The sequence below is a fragment of the Arvicola amphibius genome, chromosome 9, assembly GCF_903992535.2.
Source record: "Arvicola amphibius chromosome 9, mArvAmp1.2, whole genome shotgun sequence".
NCBI lineage: Eukaryota > Metazoa > Chordata > Mammalia > Rodentia > Cricetidae > Arvicola > Arvicola amphibius.
This window is the reverse complement of record NC_052055.2, coordinates 95,690,374-95,711,576: the sequence shown is the minus strand read 5'-3', so window position 1 is coordinate 95,711,576 and position 21,203 is coordinate 95,690,374. Positions and strand designations below refer to the sequence as shown.

General features: G+C 44.5%; 1 protein-coding gene across 9 annotated transcripts in view; it reads right to left on the bottom strand.

Moving 5' to 3' along the window:
* The window catches only part of Il1r1 (interleukin 1 receptor type 1), a 69,295-nt gene that overhangs the window by 6,753 nt on the left and 41,339 nt on the right, over positions 1-21,203 (bottom strand). For 3 of the 9 annotated variants that reach the window (XM_038341294.1, XM_038341293.1, XM_038341296.1), the window contains 8 exons: positions 20,241-20,316; positions 14,430-14,493; positions 7,454-7,688; positions 7,155-7,344; positions 5,966-6,134; positions 3,711-3,776; positions 1,449-1,566; positions 607-758 (listed from right to left, as the gene is read on the bottom strand). In XM_038341294.1, coding sequence (XP_038197222.1) covers positions 607-758; positions 1,449-1,566; positions 3,711-3,776; positions 5,966-6,134; positions 7,155-7,344; positions 7,454-7,688; positions 14,430-14,487 — 988 coding nt within the window. In that variant the 5' untranslated portion in view covers positions 14,488-14,493; positions 20,241-20,316. Of the gene's footprint in view, positions 1-606; positions 759-1,448; positions 1,567-3,710; positions 3,777-5,965; positions 6,135-7,154; positions 7,345-7,453; positions 7,689-14,429; positions 14,494-15,876; positions 15,997-20,240; positions 20,317-21,203 lie in introns of those variants that run through there. The other 6 variants (XM_038341297.1, XM_038341300.1, XM_038341298.1 and 3 more) reach the window with 3 other exon arrangements.

Here is a 21,203-nt window from a genome sequence, read left to right as displayed (position 1 = left end):
TTCCCTGCATAACCATCTTGTTTGGTCCTGTGCTTTAAAATATTCATAGGGTAACAAATATGAAGCCAATATAGGTAGTTACTGGTCCTGGGAAAAGAATAATTTGTTAAGAGAAATGAAGAAGAGTTGCTGTGATCGGGATGCATGTGCCTCCATGTGTGATTGTGATGCATGATGCCTCCATGTGTGATCAGGATGCATGATGCCTCCACGTGTGACAGGGATGCATGATGCCTCCACGTGTAACCAGGATGCATGATGCCTCCACATGTGACCACGATGCATGATGCCTCCACGTGTGACCGCGATGCATGATGCCTCCACATGTGACTAGGATGCATGATGCCTCCATGTGTGATCAGGATGCATGATGCCTCCACATGTGACCGGGATGCATAATGCCTCCCCACTGGCGCCCAAACAGAGGCAGGGAGGCAGGCTCAGACCAGGCAAGGGGGTGGGAAGTTTCCTAACAGAACAGGGAATTCAGGCCAAGAAGCACAAACGATGAGAAGTTGCAGCTGAAGAAGGGGTGAGAAACGTTCCAGGCAAAGGAAACCACTGGGCTGTGCAGTCTGTGAGGTTAAGTAAGCACTTGTTACTTACCTGGATATATTAATGTGACATATGCCGACTCCATAATGTTTGTGTTCCTGACGACACACGTAAATGGACGATTATAAAAGTGGCTCCGGACTGCTGAAATGTTAAGTACTGTAATGAGTGTATATTTTCTTTTGGATGAAGGATGTTGCACACTGTTCAAAAAGAGAGAGACAAAGAAGGGGAGTAATTAGAGTAGGTAAGCTCCATCAATAGGGAATAAGACCTATGGGTCCAGGTAACTGCTTTATTTGTAACATAAATTACAGCTCAAATAATCACATCCCCCCTCTTCCCATCATGCGCAAATAGTCTATTGGTAAGACGAATCTGAAATTGTATAACCTCAAGGTCAGGAACACCCAGGAGCAACGAAATCAAGTTAAAATTGCCAGCTTGCAAAGGAAAACACACACACACACACACACACACACGGGGGTGAGGGGGCCTTAAACATTCTGGCCTCCATGGGTGTTCGGGACTGGGGCAGATGACCAAGGGCACTGCATATGAAGAGACCGGAAGGAGGAGTTAATAGATCTTTATCCAGCCCATGGAGACTGAAGCAGAGAGACTGATTCCTGATTCCTTCCATAGTCTTTCCAAAGGATTTAATACACATGAAGAGAACCTTACTGCAATGCAGCACAAAACGGAATGTAAGGAAAGAGCTTCGAGCTGGTGTGCAATTTGTACAGTGGCCCGTGTTTTTAACAGCAACCGCACAATACAGATTCTCACAAATGTTATCTAGACGACTTAGTAAAGCCCAAAGCGGGCAGCAGAAGGCTAGGAATAGTCGAGCACCAGCTAGCTCTCGGTATTGACACTGGCGGTAAACTCACACTTGGTAATCTTCCACTAGGAGAGGATCGCCCTCTTCAATTGCTGATCCGTTCCACTTCCAGTAGACAAGATCCGATTCCTGGCCTGTGACATTGCAGATCAGCTGTATCCTGGATTCTGAAAAGCAATGTATTTTGAGTCCAAAGACTAATTGGCCTTTATTACACTCTATGTCTTTTTATGAAGGGCTGCTGGATAAACATTTGAAGTGTAGAAGAGCAAAATGAAGGAGGAAAACTTCCCAAATCCTCATCACCCAGAGAATGCCACTGTTTGTTACTTTATATATCTCCATCTTGGTCTTTCTCCTCACACCTCGGCAAGACCATGAACGGCATCTTATTGTCTATCACTCTGTAATTACTGTAGCCTGGAAACTTCAGCCTCCATGATTAGTCCTCCTGTTGGTACGAGATAACCTAGCATTTCATAATATAACTATACACTAACAATATAGTTACTGCTGGACAGAATTTCTGAAGTATCATTATTCTGATTCATATTTAAGGAACACCCTGCCTATATCACTGTTTTCTCCTATCTGCAAGTATTACTTGGAATGAAAATCTGGAGGTAGAATGTGCGTACAGTGTTGAGGTACATATTCAGGGTGTTTGAGAATTTCATTGCCCTTTGTTCTTGGAAGCTGTCTAGGATGTAGTGCTCGATCTTCTAGGCTATCTTGAACAAAAAGTTTTAAGCCAGGTAGTTGAATTTAATTTTAGACCACTGGTTGATAGAAAGTTTCTTCTCTAATTTATGTTGCCTCTATGATAGTCTAAGTTCTTGCTTTTTACTTCAGTAAAAATAAGTATGTATACTTATACACAACCTCCTTCCTGTGTGTGTGTGTGTGCGTGTGTGTGTGTGTATGTGCATGTAAGAGTGCAGATATATCTATGTATAGATGTGTGTGTGTGTTTATGTGTGTAAGGGTACAGGCACACGTGTATACACACGTGTGTGGATGCTGAACAGCAATTTTGGACATCCTCAGGAACAGTACTCATGTACTGTTTCAGATGGGTTTCTCACTTGGTAGAGCACACCTATTAATTCTAGACTGGCTGGCCACCCAGTGACATGTCTGTGCCCGTCTTTGCTTCCCCAGCACTGGGGTTAGAGATGGCCACCCAGCGACAGGTCTGTGCCCGTCTCTGCTTCCCCAGCACTGGGGTTAGAGATGGCCACCCAGAGACAGGTCTGTACCCATGTCTTCTGCCCCAGCATTGGGGTTACAAGTGGCTACCCAGCAACAGGTCTGTACCCATGTCTGCTGCCCCAGCATTGGGGTTACAAGTGACCACCCAGCGACAGGTCTGTACCCGTGTCTGCTTCCCCAGCACTGGAATTATAGGTGGCCACCCAGTGACAGGTCTGTACCCATCTCTGCTGCCCCAGCACTGGGGTTAGAGATGGCCACCCAGCGACAGGTCTATACCTGTGTCTGCTGCCCCAGCACTGGGGTTAGAGATGGCCACCCAGCGACAGGTCTGTACCCGTGTCTGCTGCCCCAGCACTGGGGTTAGAGGTGTGCATCACCACCCCCAGGTCTTTACACGAATGCTGCATCTCAAGCTCAGGCCCTCACAAGCATGGAGTCATCCCCTCCTCTTTCTGTTTCTCTTGTTTTGAAGACGAAACCCATTTGCCGTCGAGGCTAACCTCAGGCTCACTATCCTTCAGTGCACACCACCGCACCTAGCTAAACATGGCTCTCTCCCCAGGAGGAGTGAAAGATTGGCTCCATGTATGACAGGAAGGGGAATTCATTGCTGTACTGCTCAAGATGGGTCTTTCTTTGTGATATTTTAAAAAACTGACTAACTTGGAAAAGCATTTTTTTTAGAATAACTTTCATTGTTTTGGGCATATATAAACTTAGCCTTCTACCTAAAAGATTGGCTCTAATGACAAAATATTCTGTGTCAATTAGATAAATTATAAATTATATTCTTAGGCATTTTAACTTTAGCATGTGGCTGCTGTTTGCATAGTCAGAAAGGCTCTATTGCAAAGCAAAGGTGGGGAAATTGGATATGGCTAGATTTTTGCCGTAAGAGGCAAAAACTTAAAAAAAAATAAATTTAAGAAATAAGTTCAAAACATTTTAAAGCCATTTAAATATATGATTTGTGCCACTGTCCCTCCATAGGTGTATCTGGTAACTGGCTTATGCTGTGTGTGTTGTGAAGGTCACGTTATCTTCGCCTTGAGTTTGGAATGATGATTTCACTACACCCTGCCTGGAGCCTGCTTACCTGGCTCTACTTCCATCGTCTCGTTCCGCGGGCTCAGGATCACAGGCCTGTCGCTCTTGCTCTCACCTGCAAGGAGAAAGGTCACAGAGCCCCTCAGCTTTTCACCAGACAGAATCCCAAGTGGCCCCAGCACTCAGCCAGCACTGAGCTGGATCTGGCCAGACAGATCAAGGGCAGCAGGAGGCAGGTGAGAGAAGACCAGAAACCACCAGAAATGAGCAAACAGAGCACCCCAAGCTTGGCTGGACCATATACTCCCATGGTACTCCACACACATGAACCAAGCCTCCACACACCTGCACTCTTACATGTATGTAAATCCACACACACATGAAAAGAGAAAGACGAATGAGCATAATAACACATATCTCTACTGAGAGAGCACAAGTACGAATAAGAATTCATTCTATATACAGCACCTATGTGGACAACCTGGAGTTGGAGGGTTCTCCTCTCCCTGAAAAGCAGGAAAGGCAGTAGCTAGGACAAAAGCACCACCTTGAGCAGAAGTGGCCAGTGCTGGACCTGAAATGCTGGGTTACTGTGGTACCAACCAAGCAGCCACTGGCGAGCGACAAACCACTTGGCAGATTTGATTTAAATAAGACAGAAGACTGAAAATTAATCTCCTGCCTCTTTACAAGATCAGTTCCTTGGGCTGGTCCGTGGCTGAGAAGGAAGAATTAGAAACAGACTAGAATGCCAGAAAAGTCCTCCACAGGCAGAGAAACGAAAAGCACAGGACAGGAGGCTGGCTTTCATTTTTCCTATAGATAGGGCAGCAAGTGCTCAATAAATGATCACTAAAAGTTAGATCCAGCTGAAGCTTGTAGGGCCACGTGAGGGATACATTTGTATTCAACGAATCAGTCTTTGAAAAAGAGATGCCTATAATACTGGGAAGATACAGATATATGTATGTTGATCCTATTCTGGATTTGCCCGGGAAAGCCACAACTGTTTCCCACCATACTTAAAGATGATCTCTTCCCCTCCTACAAAAACATCCTGGTTAGGTTAGCTTCCTATTACTGGAAGCTACCATTTACAGAAAGGTTCAATATTCTGCCCATTCCCAAGTAACTTGTAAAAGTGCAATTTGGTTCGTGTTTACTATGAAATAGTTTTTAATATGCTATATGGGTATGACAAGATTAGGCACCCTGGAAACATTAAATAAGAGCAGTCATTCTGCACCTGCTAACTGCCCACCCATTGTAGCAAGGCTTGCTGTGCAGCAGGCACATGACCACAGGCTGAACCTGCCTCATCTCTAATCCTCCCAAAACCTTACAGGCCACACCATCTTCTTACAGATACTTAAGACACATACTTTGAGAAGCAGTGATTGAGCTAGCAAAAACATGCATTCTGGATACGGAATATCTCCAGACTTAGGAGGATCTACCCCATCCATGCCAGTGACTATTCTGCTGGACTTTGGGTTTGTCTTATGCTGTACTGGGATTTTAATCCACGGCTTCATGCACGTGAGGAAAATGCCTCACCACAGAGCTTGTTCCCTGATGTCAGTGACTTTTGTTGAATTAGATTCCCCTAGGGCAGGCTCACAAATGGTGCCATAAACCCACTAAAGGGAGTCCTGAGCTCTCTGGAAGACCTTCTGTGACATCTAAGAATTTTACAGAACGCCTTGGAAGGCATAAATCATAACGTGATGGTCTAAGTAGCATTGCATCTGAAGCAGGAATGGAAAATATTCATGCAATATTTACTAACAAAAATGGAATTAAAACCATAAGACATTGTGTTGTGGTTTGAAGATGAAATGTCCCCTGTGGGCTCATTCATTTGAATACTTGGTCCCCAACTGTACCAATATTCGGGAAGATTCTAGAAGATGAGGCAAAGCTGGAGAAAGGATGTCACCGGGGGTGGGTCTTAAGGTTTTATAGCCTGATCCTCCACTTATGGTTCTCCTCTCTCTCTCTCTCTCTCTCTCTCTCTCTCTCTCTCTCTCTCTCTCTCTCTCTCTCTCTCTCTCTCTCTCTCTCTCTCCCAGCCTCACACTCCAGCTGCCATGCCTTCTTCACCATGACCAGCTGGATTCTCTCGAACTGTAAGCTGAAAACAAACCCTTTCTTCCCTCTCTTGGTTCTTGTGACTAACCAGTCTTGTGAGTCACCAGCCAATTCCTATATTCAGTTCCTTTGTAAACAATGAAGTAATGGCAACCTGATGGTCTTCCAGCTGTCCCGCATGCAAACCCCTGTGGGTTCGGAGCTACGACTCACCTATCGTGATGAACTCTATCGCTCGGGTGACTGGATACTCCTTCCCCAGGTACGTGTAGGACACGCGGCAAATGTAGTTCCCCCCATGCTCTTCAGCCACGTTCCTCACCATCAGTTTATTCTTGGCCCCAAAGAAGTTTTCGCTGTCAAGAGGCAGTGGTTTACAATCCTAGACAAGAAGAGAGAAATAGGAGCCTTGGAAACGTCAGGGACTCCCCTATGTAACCGGAACAGAAACTCTAGTTTTTCACCTTGGCAAGTTCCTACCTGAAAAAGTGATATGCTTGATTTGGGGCAAAAAAATAAATCAAATAAAATAATTACACTTCAAAATTTCAAGCCCAGAGACCTAAGCCATGAAGACAAGTGAAGACAAATTTATTTCACAGACGACACCAAGGAAGCAATAATGTTAACATCTGTCAACAGCATGGCCCATTCCTGAACTAATATTATTTATTCTGTATTCATTAGTCTCTAAAAGATGACTTTCCTGTAAAAGTTCCATTAGGCTACTAAATTAAAGCCACCAAAGTATGCTGTGCCCACCCTCATGTTTACATGTCTACAGACACTACCAGGCTATGTGCAGCACATTTAACTTTTTATTAGTCTTTTAGGATTTAATTTTGTGTTGTCTTTAATAATGAGTAGGCCTGTGTGCAATGATGGGTTTGTGCATATGAGTGCAGGTGCCTGTGCAGGCCAGAAGGGGGTGCTAGATCCCCTGGGACTGCAGTTACAGGTAATTGCGAGCCGCCTTCTGTGTGGATGCTGGAAAACAAATTCCAGTCCTACAAAAGAGCCGTTGGAGTTCTTAACCACTGAGCATCTCTGCAGTCCCAGCACAGAAGCGCTTTTAATTAAACACAAAATAATATCGGCTCCAAAAAAACCACCATCTCTTAAATGGCCTAAACATCTAATCCATCTTCTCAAACGTGTTGAGTTCCATTACTTTCTTGAAACTGTGTCTTACTCAGTCAGATAGAAGGAAGCAACCATAAGATTTTAGATAAGTTGTAAAAGCCAACAGACACAGGCTTATGTTTTTGTTTGATTCTCCGTGAGGTTGCACCACCACACAGCAAACAGTATATGAACATGTCAAAGATTTTTGTAGATACATTTCACTGTTCAAAGCAGAAAGCGGTGTAAAAATAAACCATCCTACTGAAAATGAAATTACCTTATACCACTGAACTTTGGGTAACTGGTTCTTTTCATCCTTAAAAAAATCCAAATAAGGGCATACAAGACTTCCATCCCCTGCAATGTAGAGGCGCTGTTTGAAGGTGGCTTGTGTGTTGTAACACAAGCCAGGGTCGGTCTCTAAAACCTTCATGGTTATTTTAGTTTTGAGACAGTGAGTTGAGTTTCTAAAATAGAGTAAAATATGACAATTCATCATTACTAAAGTGATTTTTCTGTCCTTAACTATCATCGAGGCTTAGGACATGGGTCTGTAATGTATCCATCCCTCCTTACCTCACTATACAGTAGTAATGTCCAGAGTCCTCCATCTTGGCAGGAGCAAACCAAAGCCGTTCGTTTTGCTGATGAATCCTGAAGCTCTGTTCTACTGATATGGGTGTCTTGCTGTCATTTTTATACCAGATTATGGTGCCACGCTTTTCATTCGGGATAAGAGGACAATCACGAATATCAATTTCATTTACATATGAAAATAAAATGATCTCATTTGAATATTCTTTACAGTCATCTTTAAAAGAGAAAAAAAAGGGAAGCAATATCTATAAGAAAAAGTCTCGGTGTTTCTTCATGCAATATCAACATTTGAGCGCATTGGTTAATAAAGATACCACCTCCTGCCAGATCTACAGTTCACGGCTGTGTGGTTAAGAGCAGTCTTTAGGGTGGAGACCATTTATGTTCGGCTCTGCCACGTGGTCCCTGTGGGCTGTACCTTGGGCAAATGATTTACCCCCACTTACTTTCTGCTTATTCATCTAAAGGGAGGAATAATGGAGGAGAGACATTCACTCTGTACAGTGGAGAATTGCAAAGACTAAATATAGCCTCCCATGTGAACAGCTAACAAATGGGCAAGCATAGGAAACAACACTGTTCAAGACATGATCTAACTCTATCTCCTATTTTTTTTTTTTTTTGTTTTTCGAGACAGGGTTTCCCTGTAGTTTCTAGAGCCTGTCCTGGAGCTAGCTCTTGTAGACCAGGCTGGCCTCGAACTCAGAGATCCGCCTGCCTCTGCCTCCCGAGTGCTGGGATTAAAGGCGTGCGCCACCACCGCCCGGCCTAACTCTATCTCCTATTACTCAAGATGCTGAAAGAGACATAAGACATAGTTAACAGAGACATAAAACAATTCAGGAAAAATCTTCTAGTAATAAAAAATGCATTGTCAAGTTGAAAATATTCTGAGAAAAAAATTAAGAAAACCTGAAGGCATAACATTAGAAAACATTCAAAATTAAGCAAGGGTCATGGAGGTGAGCAAGCAGGGCATCAGATAGCTTAGGGCAGCTAGAAAACATCTAATATGAATTGCTACTGCAAGAGTGGGGAACACAGAAACATATTGTAAATACAGGCTGAAATTGCTCAAGATGTGATAAATAAGCTTGGGTCCCAAGACACAGTGAACTCTAAGAAAAGGCAAGATGGCTGGAAGGATGGCCAGAGGTTAAGAGCACTGACTGCTCTGCCAGAGGTTCTGAGTTCAATTTCTGGCAACCTCAGGGTGGCTCACAGCCATCTACAATGGGGTCTGATGCTCTCTTCTGGCAAGCAGATGTACATGCAATTAGAGCATTCATATACACAAAATACATAAATAAATAAATCTTTGAGCCCGGGAATGGTGGTGCCTTTAATCCCAGCAGGAAGAGGCAGGTGGGTCTCTGAGTTAAAGGCCAGCCTGTTCTCCATAGTGAGTTCAAGGACAGCCAGAGCTGTTACACAGAGGAACCCTGCCTCTAAACAAACAAACAACAAAAAAGAAAAGATAAAAAAATTATACCAACTGCCTACTAATCAGATTAACACCAGTGACAAAAAAAGTCTTATGTAGCCAGAGAGCCTTTTAAAAAAGCTTTTTTATTGATTTTATTGAGCTATACATTTTTCTTTGCTCCCCTTCCTTCCTCTCCCCTCCCCTTCTACCCGCTCCCATGATCCCCAGCTCCCAATTTACTCAGGAGACCTTGTTGAGAGTTCTCTGCTTAGGACTCTACTCCATTTTTTTTTTAAATTGGGGAACCTGGTACCCTTAGACCACAGCTGTGACACTTTCATCTGCCTTTGTGACAAATCTGGAACAGCAGCTTCCCAGGCAACTGTGTGAGAGCAGGGGACACCTCTGTGATGTTTTCTTAGTTCCGACTTTTTCCTTTCAGGTGGATTTGCGTTGTCACCAATTAGAGTCCTTTGGATAGGATGGGTCTTGCCACCCGGGCACCTTTCCTATCATCTCACTGAAGAGTCAGGGTCCTCTTCAACAATCATGGACGCATTTTTCTCTGCTCCCCTCCTCTTCTACCCTCTCCCATGGTCCCCATGCTCCCAATTTACTCAGGAGGTCTTGTCTTTTTCTATTCCCCATGTAGATTAGATCCATGTATATCTCTCTTAGGGTCCTCATTGTTGTCTAGGTTCTCTGGGATTGTGAATTGTAAGCTAGCTTTTCTTTGTTTTATTCTAAAAATCACTTATGAGTAAGTACATATGATATTTATCTTTCTGGGTCTGGGTTACCTCACTCAATATGATGTTTTCTAGATCCATCCATTTGCCTGCAAATTTCAAGATATCGTTACTTTTTTCTGCTATATGTAAATGTACCACATTTTCATTATCCATTCTTCGGAAGAGGGGCATCTAGGTTGTTTCCAGGTTCTGGCTATGACAAACAATGCTGCTATGAACATAGTTGAGCACATGTCCTTGTGGTATAATTGAGCATCCTTTGGATATATACCCAAAAGTGGTATTGCTGGGTCTTGAGATAGGTTGCTTCCTAATCTTCTGAGAAATTTGACATACTGTTATCCACAGCAGCTGTACCAATTTGCACTCCCACCAACAATGGAGGAGTGTTCCCTTTACCCCACAACTCTAACATAAGCTGTCATTGGTGTTTTTGATCTTGGCCATTATTATAGGTGTAAGAAGGAATCTCAGAGTTGTTTTGATTTGCATTTCTCTGATGGCTAAGGATGTTGAGCATTTCCTTAAGTATCTTTCAGTCATTGAGATTCATCTGTTGTGAGTTCTCTGTTTAGATCTGTACCCCAAAATAATAACCCAAAAGTTTCTGTAAACGGTTCATCCATAAAATCAGAAAAGGGACTAGATTTGTTTTCTCAATCAAAGGCTTCTAACATTCAGAGAAGCGTTCATTAGAAAGAGGAGGAGGAAAGAGAGGGGAAGGAACAGGAGGAGAAGGAGGAAGAAATAGAAAGTTTCTGATAAAAATGGAACAGCATGCTTTATTGCTTCGTGAATCAGCTACCATCCACCTCCCTCAGAGCCCGAATATGGTGATAACCAGGACCTGTGTGTACATAGCGGCCCTGAACACCAGCAACCTTGCAAGAGCCAAGCAGGTCTGGAGTTTCTCAAATGTCCCAGGTTACTGACCTGACTCAGAGATCCTTAGCAAGAGTCCTATTCCTGGTGTGTTATTGAAAAAACTCAGTGTCAACTATTTAATAAGGCAGCAACTATTTAATAAAAGCTACAACAAAGGCTAGAACACGAGAGCCATAACCTAAAGGGAGATCTGAAGGTTCTGGCATATTCCTGAGGAATGAAAAACATACATATGTGTGTGTGTGTGTGTGTGTGTGTGTGTGTGTGTGTAGATAGATAGATAGATAGATAGATAGATAGATAGATAGATAGATAGATATAGATACAGCTGCTCAACGGGTCCAGAAAAGGTTTCAGACTCACATCTGAATAACTCTGAGATCACATATGGGCAGGAAGTGAAGGCTGAGGTGAGCTGTCATCAGCCCATATGCTGTCCCTCCACAAGGGACACAGGCCATAAATCACCTAATCATTAGCCAATCACAGAATTTACCAGTGACTTCAGGGACCCTACAGCACAGACCTTATGAGGCTGGGTTAGAAAATCCATCAAACAAATGAACAGAGAGAATAACAACAATTTTAAAAAATGTAAAAACCGGTAACAATGGACTGGAATGATAGCACAGCGGTGAGGTGCTTACTGCCCTGTCAGAGAGCCGGAGTTCAGATCCCGGCACCAACATCAGACAGCATAAAGGCCTGTGACTCCAGCTCCAAGGGATCCAACACTCCTTTCTAGAGTCCGTGGGCATCTGCGTGCACACACACACATGTGCATACAACAAACTATGATTACATAGGGAGACATCTGATATCCAAAATTATACATTATGCTTTGAAAAATGTCTAATTATCAGCAAAACGCTGGAGAAGAAATGGGAAAGTGGGGACCATTCACAGGGCGAACAAAGCTTCAGTGGAAAATGTTTCAGGTGAGTAGGGGGGTTACAGTGCTCTGCTCGACAAAGATTCACAATACCTTTTATAATATATACAACACTGCTGAAAAACTATCTAAAATATAAAAGAACTATAAGACAGCAATGTCTTCCCAAGGAGGATATCAGAAGGAAGATTAAGAAGAGAAGGAAGAAGATGAAGAGGAAGAAGAAGAAGAGGAGGAGAGGAGGAGGAGGAGGAAGAAGAGGAGAAGGAGGAAGAGGAGAAGGAGGAGAGGAGGAGGAAGAAGAGAAGAGGAGGAGGAAGAAGAGGATGAGGAGGAAGAGGAGGAGAAGGGGGAGGAGGAGGAGAAGGGGGAGGAGGAAGAAGAGGAGGAGGAAGAAGAAGAGAAGGAGAAAAAGGAGGAGGAGGAGAAACCATGATGAGAACTAACTGGAGTCTGGGGTGCAGAAATCCCGTAAGAAAGATGAAGATCATTTCACTTAAAAGACTGAACAGCACATGTGTGGTGCCACAGAAGAAACTTGTAAATGACAATAAATCAACTGAGCATCTTTGGTGGTTCTGAGAGCAAACTGACATGTATATAATGGGAACTCCAGGAGGAAAAGTGTCAGTACAAATACACAAAGAAATAATGTCTCCCGCACAACATATTAATCTACATATCTAAGGAGCTTAATAAAATGACAAGAATGAACTAAAAGACACATCTACCTAGTACCTCAGAATCTAGACTAGAACAATCCATCAAAAACGTGACTCTCCTATAAACCAAAGAGACCACCTCAGAGAGGGTCGTTCAGGCTGAGGCAGTCCAACCTAGACAGCAACTCCTAACCACACAAAGCAGCAAGGGATGTCAGGAAAGGAAACAAATCTGAAAACAAAACCCGGGTTTCATAATTGTGCAAATAGGCCATTTAAGTAGTTTTTAAGGACATAAATAGTTTCTGACTTATAAATTCTCTTTTTATCATGTTTCAAAATTGCATGAAACAATGAGTCTATAATCACTTTGCTAGGGAGCATAATTCCTAACCATATTCTAAGTCATATGCTTATACTGATAGACAAGTGTATCGACCACACCCCTAATCAAAGAAGCTTCTCTGCACAGCAAATGGAGACCATTAAAGAAAATCACAATTGGACAATGTAGAGACCAGCAGATTGTGGTAAGAGGCTCAGCCGCCAAGGACCCATCTACATCACAGTTCATGTGTCTATGGCTCAGGGAACATCAAGGGAGAGGGGGCAGAAAGATTTTAAGAGCCAGAATACCAGAAAGTCAGCTATGAAACAGTCTCTCCTGGAAATGGCTGCATACATTAGACTGGAACAATAGTAACATCAGTGGGCATATTAACTTGGAAGTGGAAATTTTCATGGGGTTCTATCCCTAGACAAAGAATGACAGTAATCAATGCCTGCTGGAAGTGGGGGGACTTTGCTTCACCTAAGGCTGAACCCCATTATTGGTTCTCCAATACAGAGTGCTCATCCCTGAAACAATATATGCACAAACTTTTAAACTGCAAAATTCAGTAATTCACAGAGGGCATCTCACTCAGCACATCTGCACTGGACATGTTCCTATTATATTCTCTTACCCTGAGATGCTTTCTCTACTCGGCTCCAAAAGCTTGACAGTTGGTCACCCTGGAGGAAGCCAGGTTGTTGATACAATCTTTCCTTACCACACTCAGTGACCTCATTCTGTCTCTCAGCTCTCACACAAGCTGCTTTTAACCTCTTGGCCTTTGCACTTGCTGCCAAGAACATTTCTCCCCTTAGCCTGGAATCTACATTGGTGACGGACAATTGTCTATATTCTGTCAATTATGTTTTAAATAAATTAATATTTAATAAATAATAAATAAATTTAAATAAATGCTGATTGGCCAGTAGCCAGGCAGAAAGTATAGGTGGGAAAGCCAGAAAGGAAGTAGGGGCGGGTCAATGAGAACAGGAGAATTCTGGGAAGGAGGAAGTCCATTCCTCCACAGTCCTGTCCAGACACGGAAAAAGCAAGATGTGACTACACCACTGTAAAAGGTACTGAGCCATGTGGCTAACACAGATAAGAACAATGGGCTAATATAAGTTATAAGAGTTAATAAGAAGCCTGAGCTAATGGGTCAATCAGTTTATCATTAATATAGACCTCTGTGTGATTTCTTTGTGTCTAAATGGCTGTGGGACCTGGTGGGAGGACAGAAACCAGGCAGAACGGAAACCCAGAAACACTACATAACTGCTTTTTTTCTCTACTTCAGGGTGTACTCACAATCAACCTTCCAGTTGAAATATTTTTGTGGCCAGATACAGTATGGAAAACTGAACCTTTTATTTAGTCCTGGACACACACACCCCGCACCAATATTGCTTGTTTTCCTAGTGTTTCTGCCTAACTTATCTACAACACTGCATGTCGTATGCGATGTGTCCTGTCTCCCCCAGAAGGAAGGTCTCCTGTAAGCAGCTGCTTCCATACAGATTATTCCCTGCAGAGATCTCAGCACCTTCCAGCTGATGCATTGTAAAGGCTCAATGCATTTGTGGAAATGAAGAAGGAAAGGAGACTATGAAGAAACTGGAAGGGAGTACAGATGGAGAAGCCATGGGTCCATGATTGGTGTTCGACACCTACTCCAGGGTAAGCATCCCTTACACAGTCCCATGAGCCCTGAGGTGATGGGAGGCCTGGACTAGACCCAGAGTCCCAGACAGGAGCTCCTATTGCAGATCTAGAGACACGACCCCAGGTTCTTAATCTCACCAGCCTCAGTTTCCCAAAATACCAGGCATAGAATGAGAGACGAAGATACGGAAAGGGACTTTCAGATAGACAGTTCTCGGGCCAGGAGAATCCTAGGTGTAACTGAAAATGGGAAAGAAAATGTCTCTGATAGACAAACACGGCCATGCATTCTCCCTCGTCCCGGCCTGGAGATGACGAGCGTAGAGGAAACAGCAGACTCACCGGTCTCCAGCGACAGCTGTAGGGCGATGAAACAAAGGAGCCCAAGTAGCACTCTCATATTCTCCTGGGGAAACAGAAGGGCAGGAGGGCAGGATGTTAGTAACCTGGAAAAGCTCTCGGTTTCCTGACCCCCACCTGCCCTCACCCATTACCCCTAGGTCCCATGGAAGAGCCTTCTTCACCATTCCAAGTTATGATAGACTTCTAATTAGAAAGTCAGGGTGTGTGTTTGTGTGTGTGTGTGTGTGTGTGTGTGTGTGTGTGTGTATGTGTGTGTGTCAGAATTGGGGACAAATTCAGCTTGAAAGCATTTCCAGCATCTTTCCCCAAACACATTTCTAAAATACATTCTCGATTCTCGTCTTCTATTCCACTTGAATCCCCTCAGAATACATCTTACAATCAACATAGACTATGGCCAGATCTCTACACCTATGGGACCTACGTCTACAGATCCAGACAACTGCCATGTTACATAACTCGAAAGGCTGTGCTTCTGTGCTGAAGATGCATGGCTTTTAGGAGGCTGTCAGTCTCTAGAATACAGGAGAACAACTGTGGAATGATACTGACCTCTCATGAGATACCATAACTACCCCAAGTGCACGGGTAGATGTAGAACGGATTTTAGCACCTACTCCCTTCAGTATCCACAGCTCTTGTGGAACCAGTCTCCCGTGGGGACAGAGGTAAGTGGACTCACTAAACCCAAAGTAGCCCCCTCTACCTTTGTACAGTTGTCTCCATCCAGAAGGTATTTCCCACACCCAAGACATGCCTTCATTGAAAAACCCCATATCAATTACCTGAATAACACAATACATTGGGTTGTATCTAAAAATGACTAAAATAAATCATATCAACACATTAGAGCTGCATTTATTCTTGTGGTTTAGGTGGATTTCCCCTTCGCTGGGGATTTTTATACTTTCCAGAAGGTCTATGAGGAACGTGTGTGAATTTTTTCACAGAGAAAAAAAAGCACCACTGTTTCTGTAAGTGGCTCCGAAGGCCTCACTGGCAGGACCATCAAAAGCGGTTAGCATTGGGGATAGGATCCATATTAAACCGAGGTCCTGAGGACTGACTCCCCTTTTAAAATTCTTATCATTATGTATTGACTTTATGAAGTGTTGAGTTTCAAGATATTTTCATCAAGCGTATGATGTACGTTGGTCCTTGCAGCCTTTATTACGCTCACCTGTCTCCCTCCCATGCCATCTACCCCTCAAACCTCACCTTCTCCTGCCAAGTCATATATGGGTTTTTGCTAGGTTTTCCATATGAAATAAAAAAACATTTGCCTTTCTTTCTGATAGTACGACATTCTCCGGTTCCATCCATCTTTCTGCGAATTATGTAACTTGCTTCTTTCTCATGACTGAATGATGTTCCAATTGTGTGGATGTACCACATGTGGCATGTGACACCTAGGCTGATTTCATACCTTGGCTATTTTAATTGTGTGGCCCTTTGTCCATCTGTATGGCAGGAAGTGTAACCAGAGCAAGTATTTGCTTAGCCTCCTTCGGGGCATGCCCAGCACCTCATAGACAAAACAAAGTCCCTAAAACAAATATCAAATTAATAAAAAGAAAAACACCAGACTCGCAGTTTTGCCTGCTACCTCTCAAGTCCCAAAGGAAGTAAACACGCACACCATAGTCCCTCTGCTCTGCTCATTTTGTTCTCCTCAACAGGTGCCTCAGGATGAGATTCAGTTAAGCTCCAGCCTCGTGACTCCATCGAGCTTTTCTACAAATTCACTCAGGGGCCCCTGAGAACCCCAATCCCAACAATACAGCAAGTGTTCATGCCCCACCAATTTACCCTCCCCTGGAACTCCCGCTTAGCTGACAGCCATACAGGGATCCCAACCTACTGAGCATGCCCTTAAAAGGGACCTGAGGCCTGTGATCCTGAAGCAGCTGCCCCCAGGACACCCTCTCCCCAAGACGTGACAATCGGTGTTCTTCATCACAACACCCCAGTTTACCCATAACTCCTGTCATATACTCAAGCCCCTGCCTGGTTTTATTATAATACCAGTCTCCTTATTTGTCTCTCTGCCTGTGGATTTATATTTTTGAATCCTATCAACTATTCAATAACTCTCCTTAGGCTCCCAGTGCATGGAGAAGAATCCCAAGCACAGGGCTACTCTGTTCCTGGCTCTTTTAGCTCCACCAAACCTCCATCCCTCCCCCAGATCACCTCACAGCAGCCTTCCCCATGTGCCCCAGCCTCTTAGGCTTCTTAACTGCTTCCTCTACCCTTTAACTCGCTCACTCCTACTCCATCAGATCTCCGCACCCTAGGGTGAGGGGCCTCCCAGAGCTCCAGCTTGGCTTCTCTGGGCCTTCCCAGCAACCTGCATGCCTGCTATGCCCTGAATATAATCTTCCACTTAACCTAGGGTGGGGAGCCCCCTGAAGGCAGGAACATGGCTCATCTCTGTCCCCAAAGCATAGAACAACACTGTACTTGAAACCCAGAAGTCCTTAAAGTCTCAAGGAATAAATGAGAAAAAATGAGCAAAATAAACAACTGATTCCTCAATGCACACTGAGCAGTGTACAGAGCACACTATGGAACTCTTGGGTGGGAAAACAAAACAAAACAACAACAACAGCAACAAAAACCTGCCCTTAATTATACGAGACACTAAATGTCTATACCCTTACCTGTAACTGTAAGCAAGGGTGAAACACAAAGTCCTTTAACTGAGATGACACTCCTGGAGACTAGCCATCTGACTTAAAGATTGACTGGAAAATGTTCTACGTGAGGAATTGCATTAGAAAGTATACAAACGTTATGACATACTTGTTAAACAAAGTGTTTAACAATGATGGGGGGGGCAGGTTTTATCTGAACCTAGGAGACACACCCATTCAGTTCTTGGTACTGTAACCCCAGCATGAGGATGTTGATTCTTGGGCCCGGCTTAAGCTTTGAGATCTACCCTGGAGCAGTAAGACAACATTCCTGACATATCCTGTAACTCTGATCCTTCACCATGAATACTGGTCATCTACCGCAATATCAGTTAACAGTGCTACTGCTGTATCTACTTGACACTAGGCTCAGATGATGACATAAGACAGGAGGCCTTGAAGCTTGCGGCCCGGCTTCTTCCCTCCTTCTTGGAGCATATGGAAGTGTGTGTCAAGTCTTAGAAAAGAAAAGGTTGACGGGCTCCCTGGTACCAAGTTCTGGCTAGGATCTTAGGATCAACAAGCATATTTATAAATAAATCACGTGGACGCTGTTGGCTGCCAGTTCGCTCAGGTACGAGTTCGGGCTTGTTTGATTATTAGGCAGAAGAAGAAAAATATGCCAGGCTGCCTTTTTATAGTGTGTGGCTGGCAAGTTGGAATTCTAGGTTACCTTCAGATGAACGATCCTTAACTATTTCAAGTCCAGGGCCAATGACCTAAGACCAGTTTCTTCCCCAGTGATTTATTTACTAAGTGGCAGAGGGACAGAGGGAAAAGTTTTCCATCTACCCCTACCCTGCTCTAGGGAAAAATAAAAACCAAAGCCGGATGTAGGAAAACCCTTTGCCCCCAGCAGCAACTTGTCTGAGTCCTTATCTATCAGCAGGACCTAGGGGTGGAGGGTTCCACACCAAACTGGATTGGGCACCAACGAAGGGAGGACTATAAACCAGCACCTGAGATGGTACCAACTGTGCTCCCAAGAAAAACCAACAAAACCTGGATGTTGATCCCTACCTATAATCCCACCCCTAGGCAAGCTAAGCAGGAGAGTCATGAGTCTGAGTCTGCGGTCAAGCTGAATGACACAGAGCAACTGTCCCTCTAAAACAAATGGGCAAAACAAAACACCAAACAAGCAAACAGACGCCTCCCCAAATCAGCACTGACCCCTGATGTCCACCAACAATGATGTAAGCCCTAAGGCGGAGATGACTAGACTAGACACTCCACGGCCAGCAGTTGAAAGCCTGTCCAAGTCAAGCTTCCCCACAGAGTTGGATAAGCTCAACTTCTGTGCTCAGCGCCCCATGTGACCTTCAGAGCTGATAACAGTATCTGTCACTGAGGGCCTTGATGAGGATGAAAGGAGCTGCCACATGGAAACCATGGGTAGGCAAGGTCCCCTCTGCCATTCTCACGAGCACCCACACTGTGATGACAAGTTCTGATAGATCTTCAGTGTCCACTGACGTCTTTTCTACCCACTGCCCTGCTGAACAATTGTTTATAAAAGCCCATGTCCACACTTGGTTCTGGACAAAGAAACGGGAATAACGGCCCACAGATGGGCTGGTGGAGTTCCTGGGCTACAGGGGAAGTGAGTGCATCCCTATTCATCCCTGCAGATCATGTGTGTACCTGCAGGATGAGACCCGCCCCCCACACAAGCTGAACGAGGATGGGGCCCTAACTTGCCTGTGGGCGGGAAGGAGGATATTAAGAAATGTCTCCATTCTGGAACATACTCTGAAGACAGGTGCCAAGAAGTACATCAGGAAAGGTGGGGCTGCCAGTGGCTCCAACAAGGGGCACACTGAGGGGCTGGCCTTTCATTTGCAGATGGCGGAAAGGCTCTTAAAATTTTTACACAAAGGAGTGGGGTTTGGCTAGATTTTGATTTTTCTACAGATGCTTTAACCACGGTGTGTAAAATAATTTGGAGACGAGAAGAACAATGTGGAGAACAGACTTCTTGGAGGCCCAAATGAGCAGCAGGGGAGTGGGCAGGGAAGATAGACTGAGGGTAGCTGGTGGCCAGATTCCCTGAAGAGGGGGACGAGGAGGATGACATCACAGGTAGGGACTGCTCTGACTTGACTGGAATAGGCTTCCTGCACCAACCAGCCCTGGGCCCCTGGGGAGGAGGCCTGGCGTGTTCTTTCCAACTGAGATTTGAGATTTGAGGGTGGGATGAAAGAGGCCCTGAACATTCTGAGAGGGCTCTGCTCCCGGACCACCCACCTGCCCTGGGAACTCACTTCAATCAGATGGCTGAGGAAGGAAGTCAGCAATGACCACATGGCTGGAGGGCAGCAGGACCTAGGGCCACAGACTCCCTCAAAAACCTGATAGCACCTCTGTCTAGCCTTCCCTTCTCCCCTCCCCAGCCTCCAGCATCCACTGCCCTGTCTTGTCTTCTCTGCCTTCAACTGTTTGAACTTCCTTCCACACACACAGAATAAGACATGTCCTTGTCTTATTCTGCCAAACACCATGTCCTCCAGTACCTTCCTTGTCACCTCCCTGTGTCCAAATGCTGTGCATCAGGCCTAAAGAGATGGCTTTTCAGTGGTTAAAAGCACTGGTTGCTCTTCCAGAGGACCTTAGTTCAATTCCCAGCAACCACATGGTGGCTCACAATGATTTATAACGAGATCTGGTGCCCTCTTCTGGCCTGTAGGCATACATGCCAGCAGCACATTGTATGCATAACAAATGCTGTGCATCCATATAAAGACAAAAATAAGCCGGGCGGTGGTAGCGCAAGCCTTTAATCCCAGCACTCGGGAGGCAGAGGCAGGCGGATCTCTGTGAGTTCGAGGCCAGCCTGGTCTACAAGAGCTAGGTCCAGGACAGGCTCTAAAAAAGCTGCAGAGAAACCCTGTCTCGAAAAACCAAAAAAAAAAAAAAAAGACAAAAATAAGAATGTATCTGATAAAGACACACACTGTCCCCCAAGAAAAACGTGCCAGCAAACATTTTTTGCATACAGGGGGAGCTGTCCCAAGGCTGCCTACAGCTGAGGAAAGAAGGCTTCCATTGCTTAGAAGAAAAGACAAACGGATCTTGAGGTGACCCAGCCTGTTACCTTGAAGAAGGCTGCTTCCTATATGAGTGGTCCTGCTTCTCAGGAGAAAGTGAGCATCTTTAAGGGGCGTGTCTACCTAGAGAAGAGGAACATAGGTATATTGAATAGACAGGTAGGTGGCAAGAGCCCCAGAGCCACCCACAAACCAAGATAAGTCTAAAGGTATTACATCCTCATGAAAAAGTCAAAGAGTCTGTGTCCAGAGGCCCTCTAGGACAGAATGCTTTTAGGAAAATAAGTCAAAGGAGTCAGGAATACAGAGCTAGACACACGAAGGGTTAAGGGTATGCACCATGCATTCTATTAGTCAGAAAGACTCAAATTGATAAAGAAAGAAATCCCTCAGTACTGATGGAAAGCAGGGCTAAAAGACTTGCCACATGCCTGGAGGAAAAAAAAATGTGGAAAAGTCCCTTTTAAGAGCAGGCACAATAGCTTTAAAAACAAAAAATATGTATTTTTCCCTTAAACCAATCACATCATATGCCTATCCACCCACCATATTACAGAATTTAAAATAATTCCTCCAAAGCTGTTTGCCATTGCCTTTCTAGTATCTCGCCGCTCATTATTCAACTCTGCAGTTTCCTCTAGTATTTTGGAGTCTTATTTTTTTTTTCAACCTCTGAGTCATTTCCTTATGCCTATAAAAAGCTAGTGGGACCTTTTAAAGTCCTCCACTGGCACAGACCGACCAGATTGATGCTAAACATTTGCACAGACTAAATACACGAAATCCCAAACTATTAGTCACGCCTTGGGAGGTGACAGAACACGGCACCACGTTCAGCTGTCAGAGGCACAGTGGCACCTCATTGTGGGTCCTGTTACAGCATGAAATCAAAGAGCACACTCAAGGTCTTCCTGTTCCAGCCAGAGGCCTCTGCGCCCTAATCCCTAGGAGCCTCAAAAATGACTATAGCTGATGGGAACCATGGAGAAAGTATCACCGGGAGGCTCGTC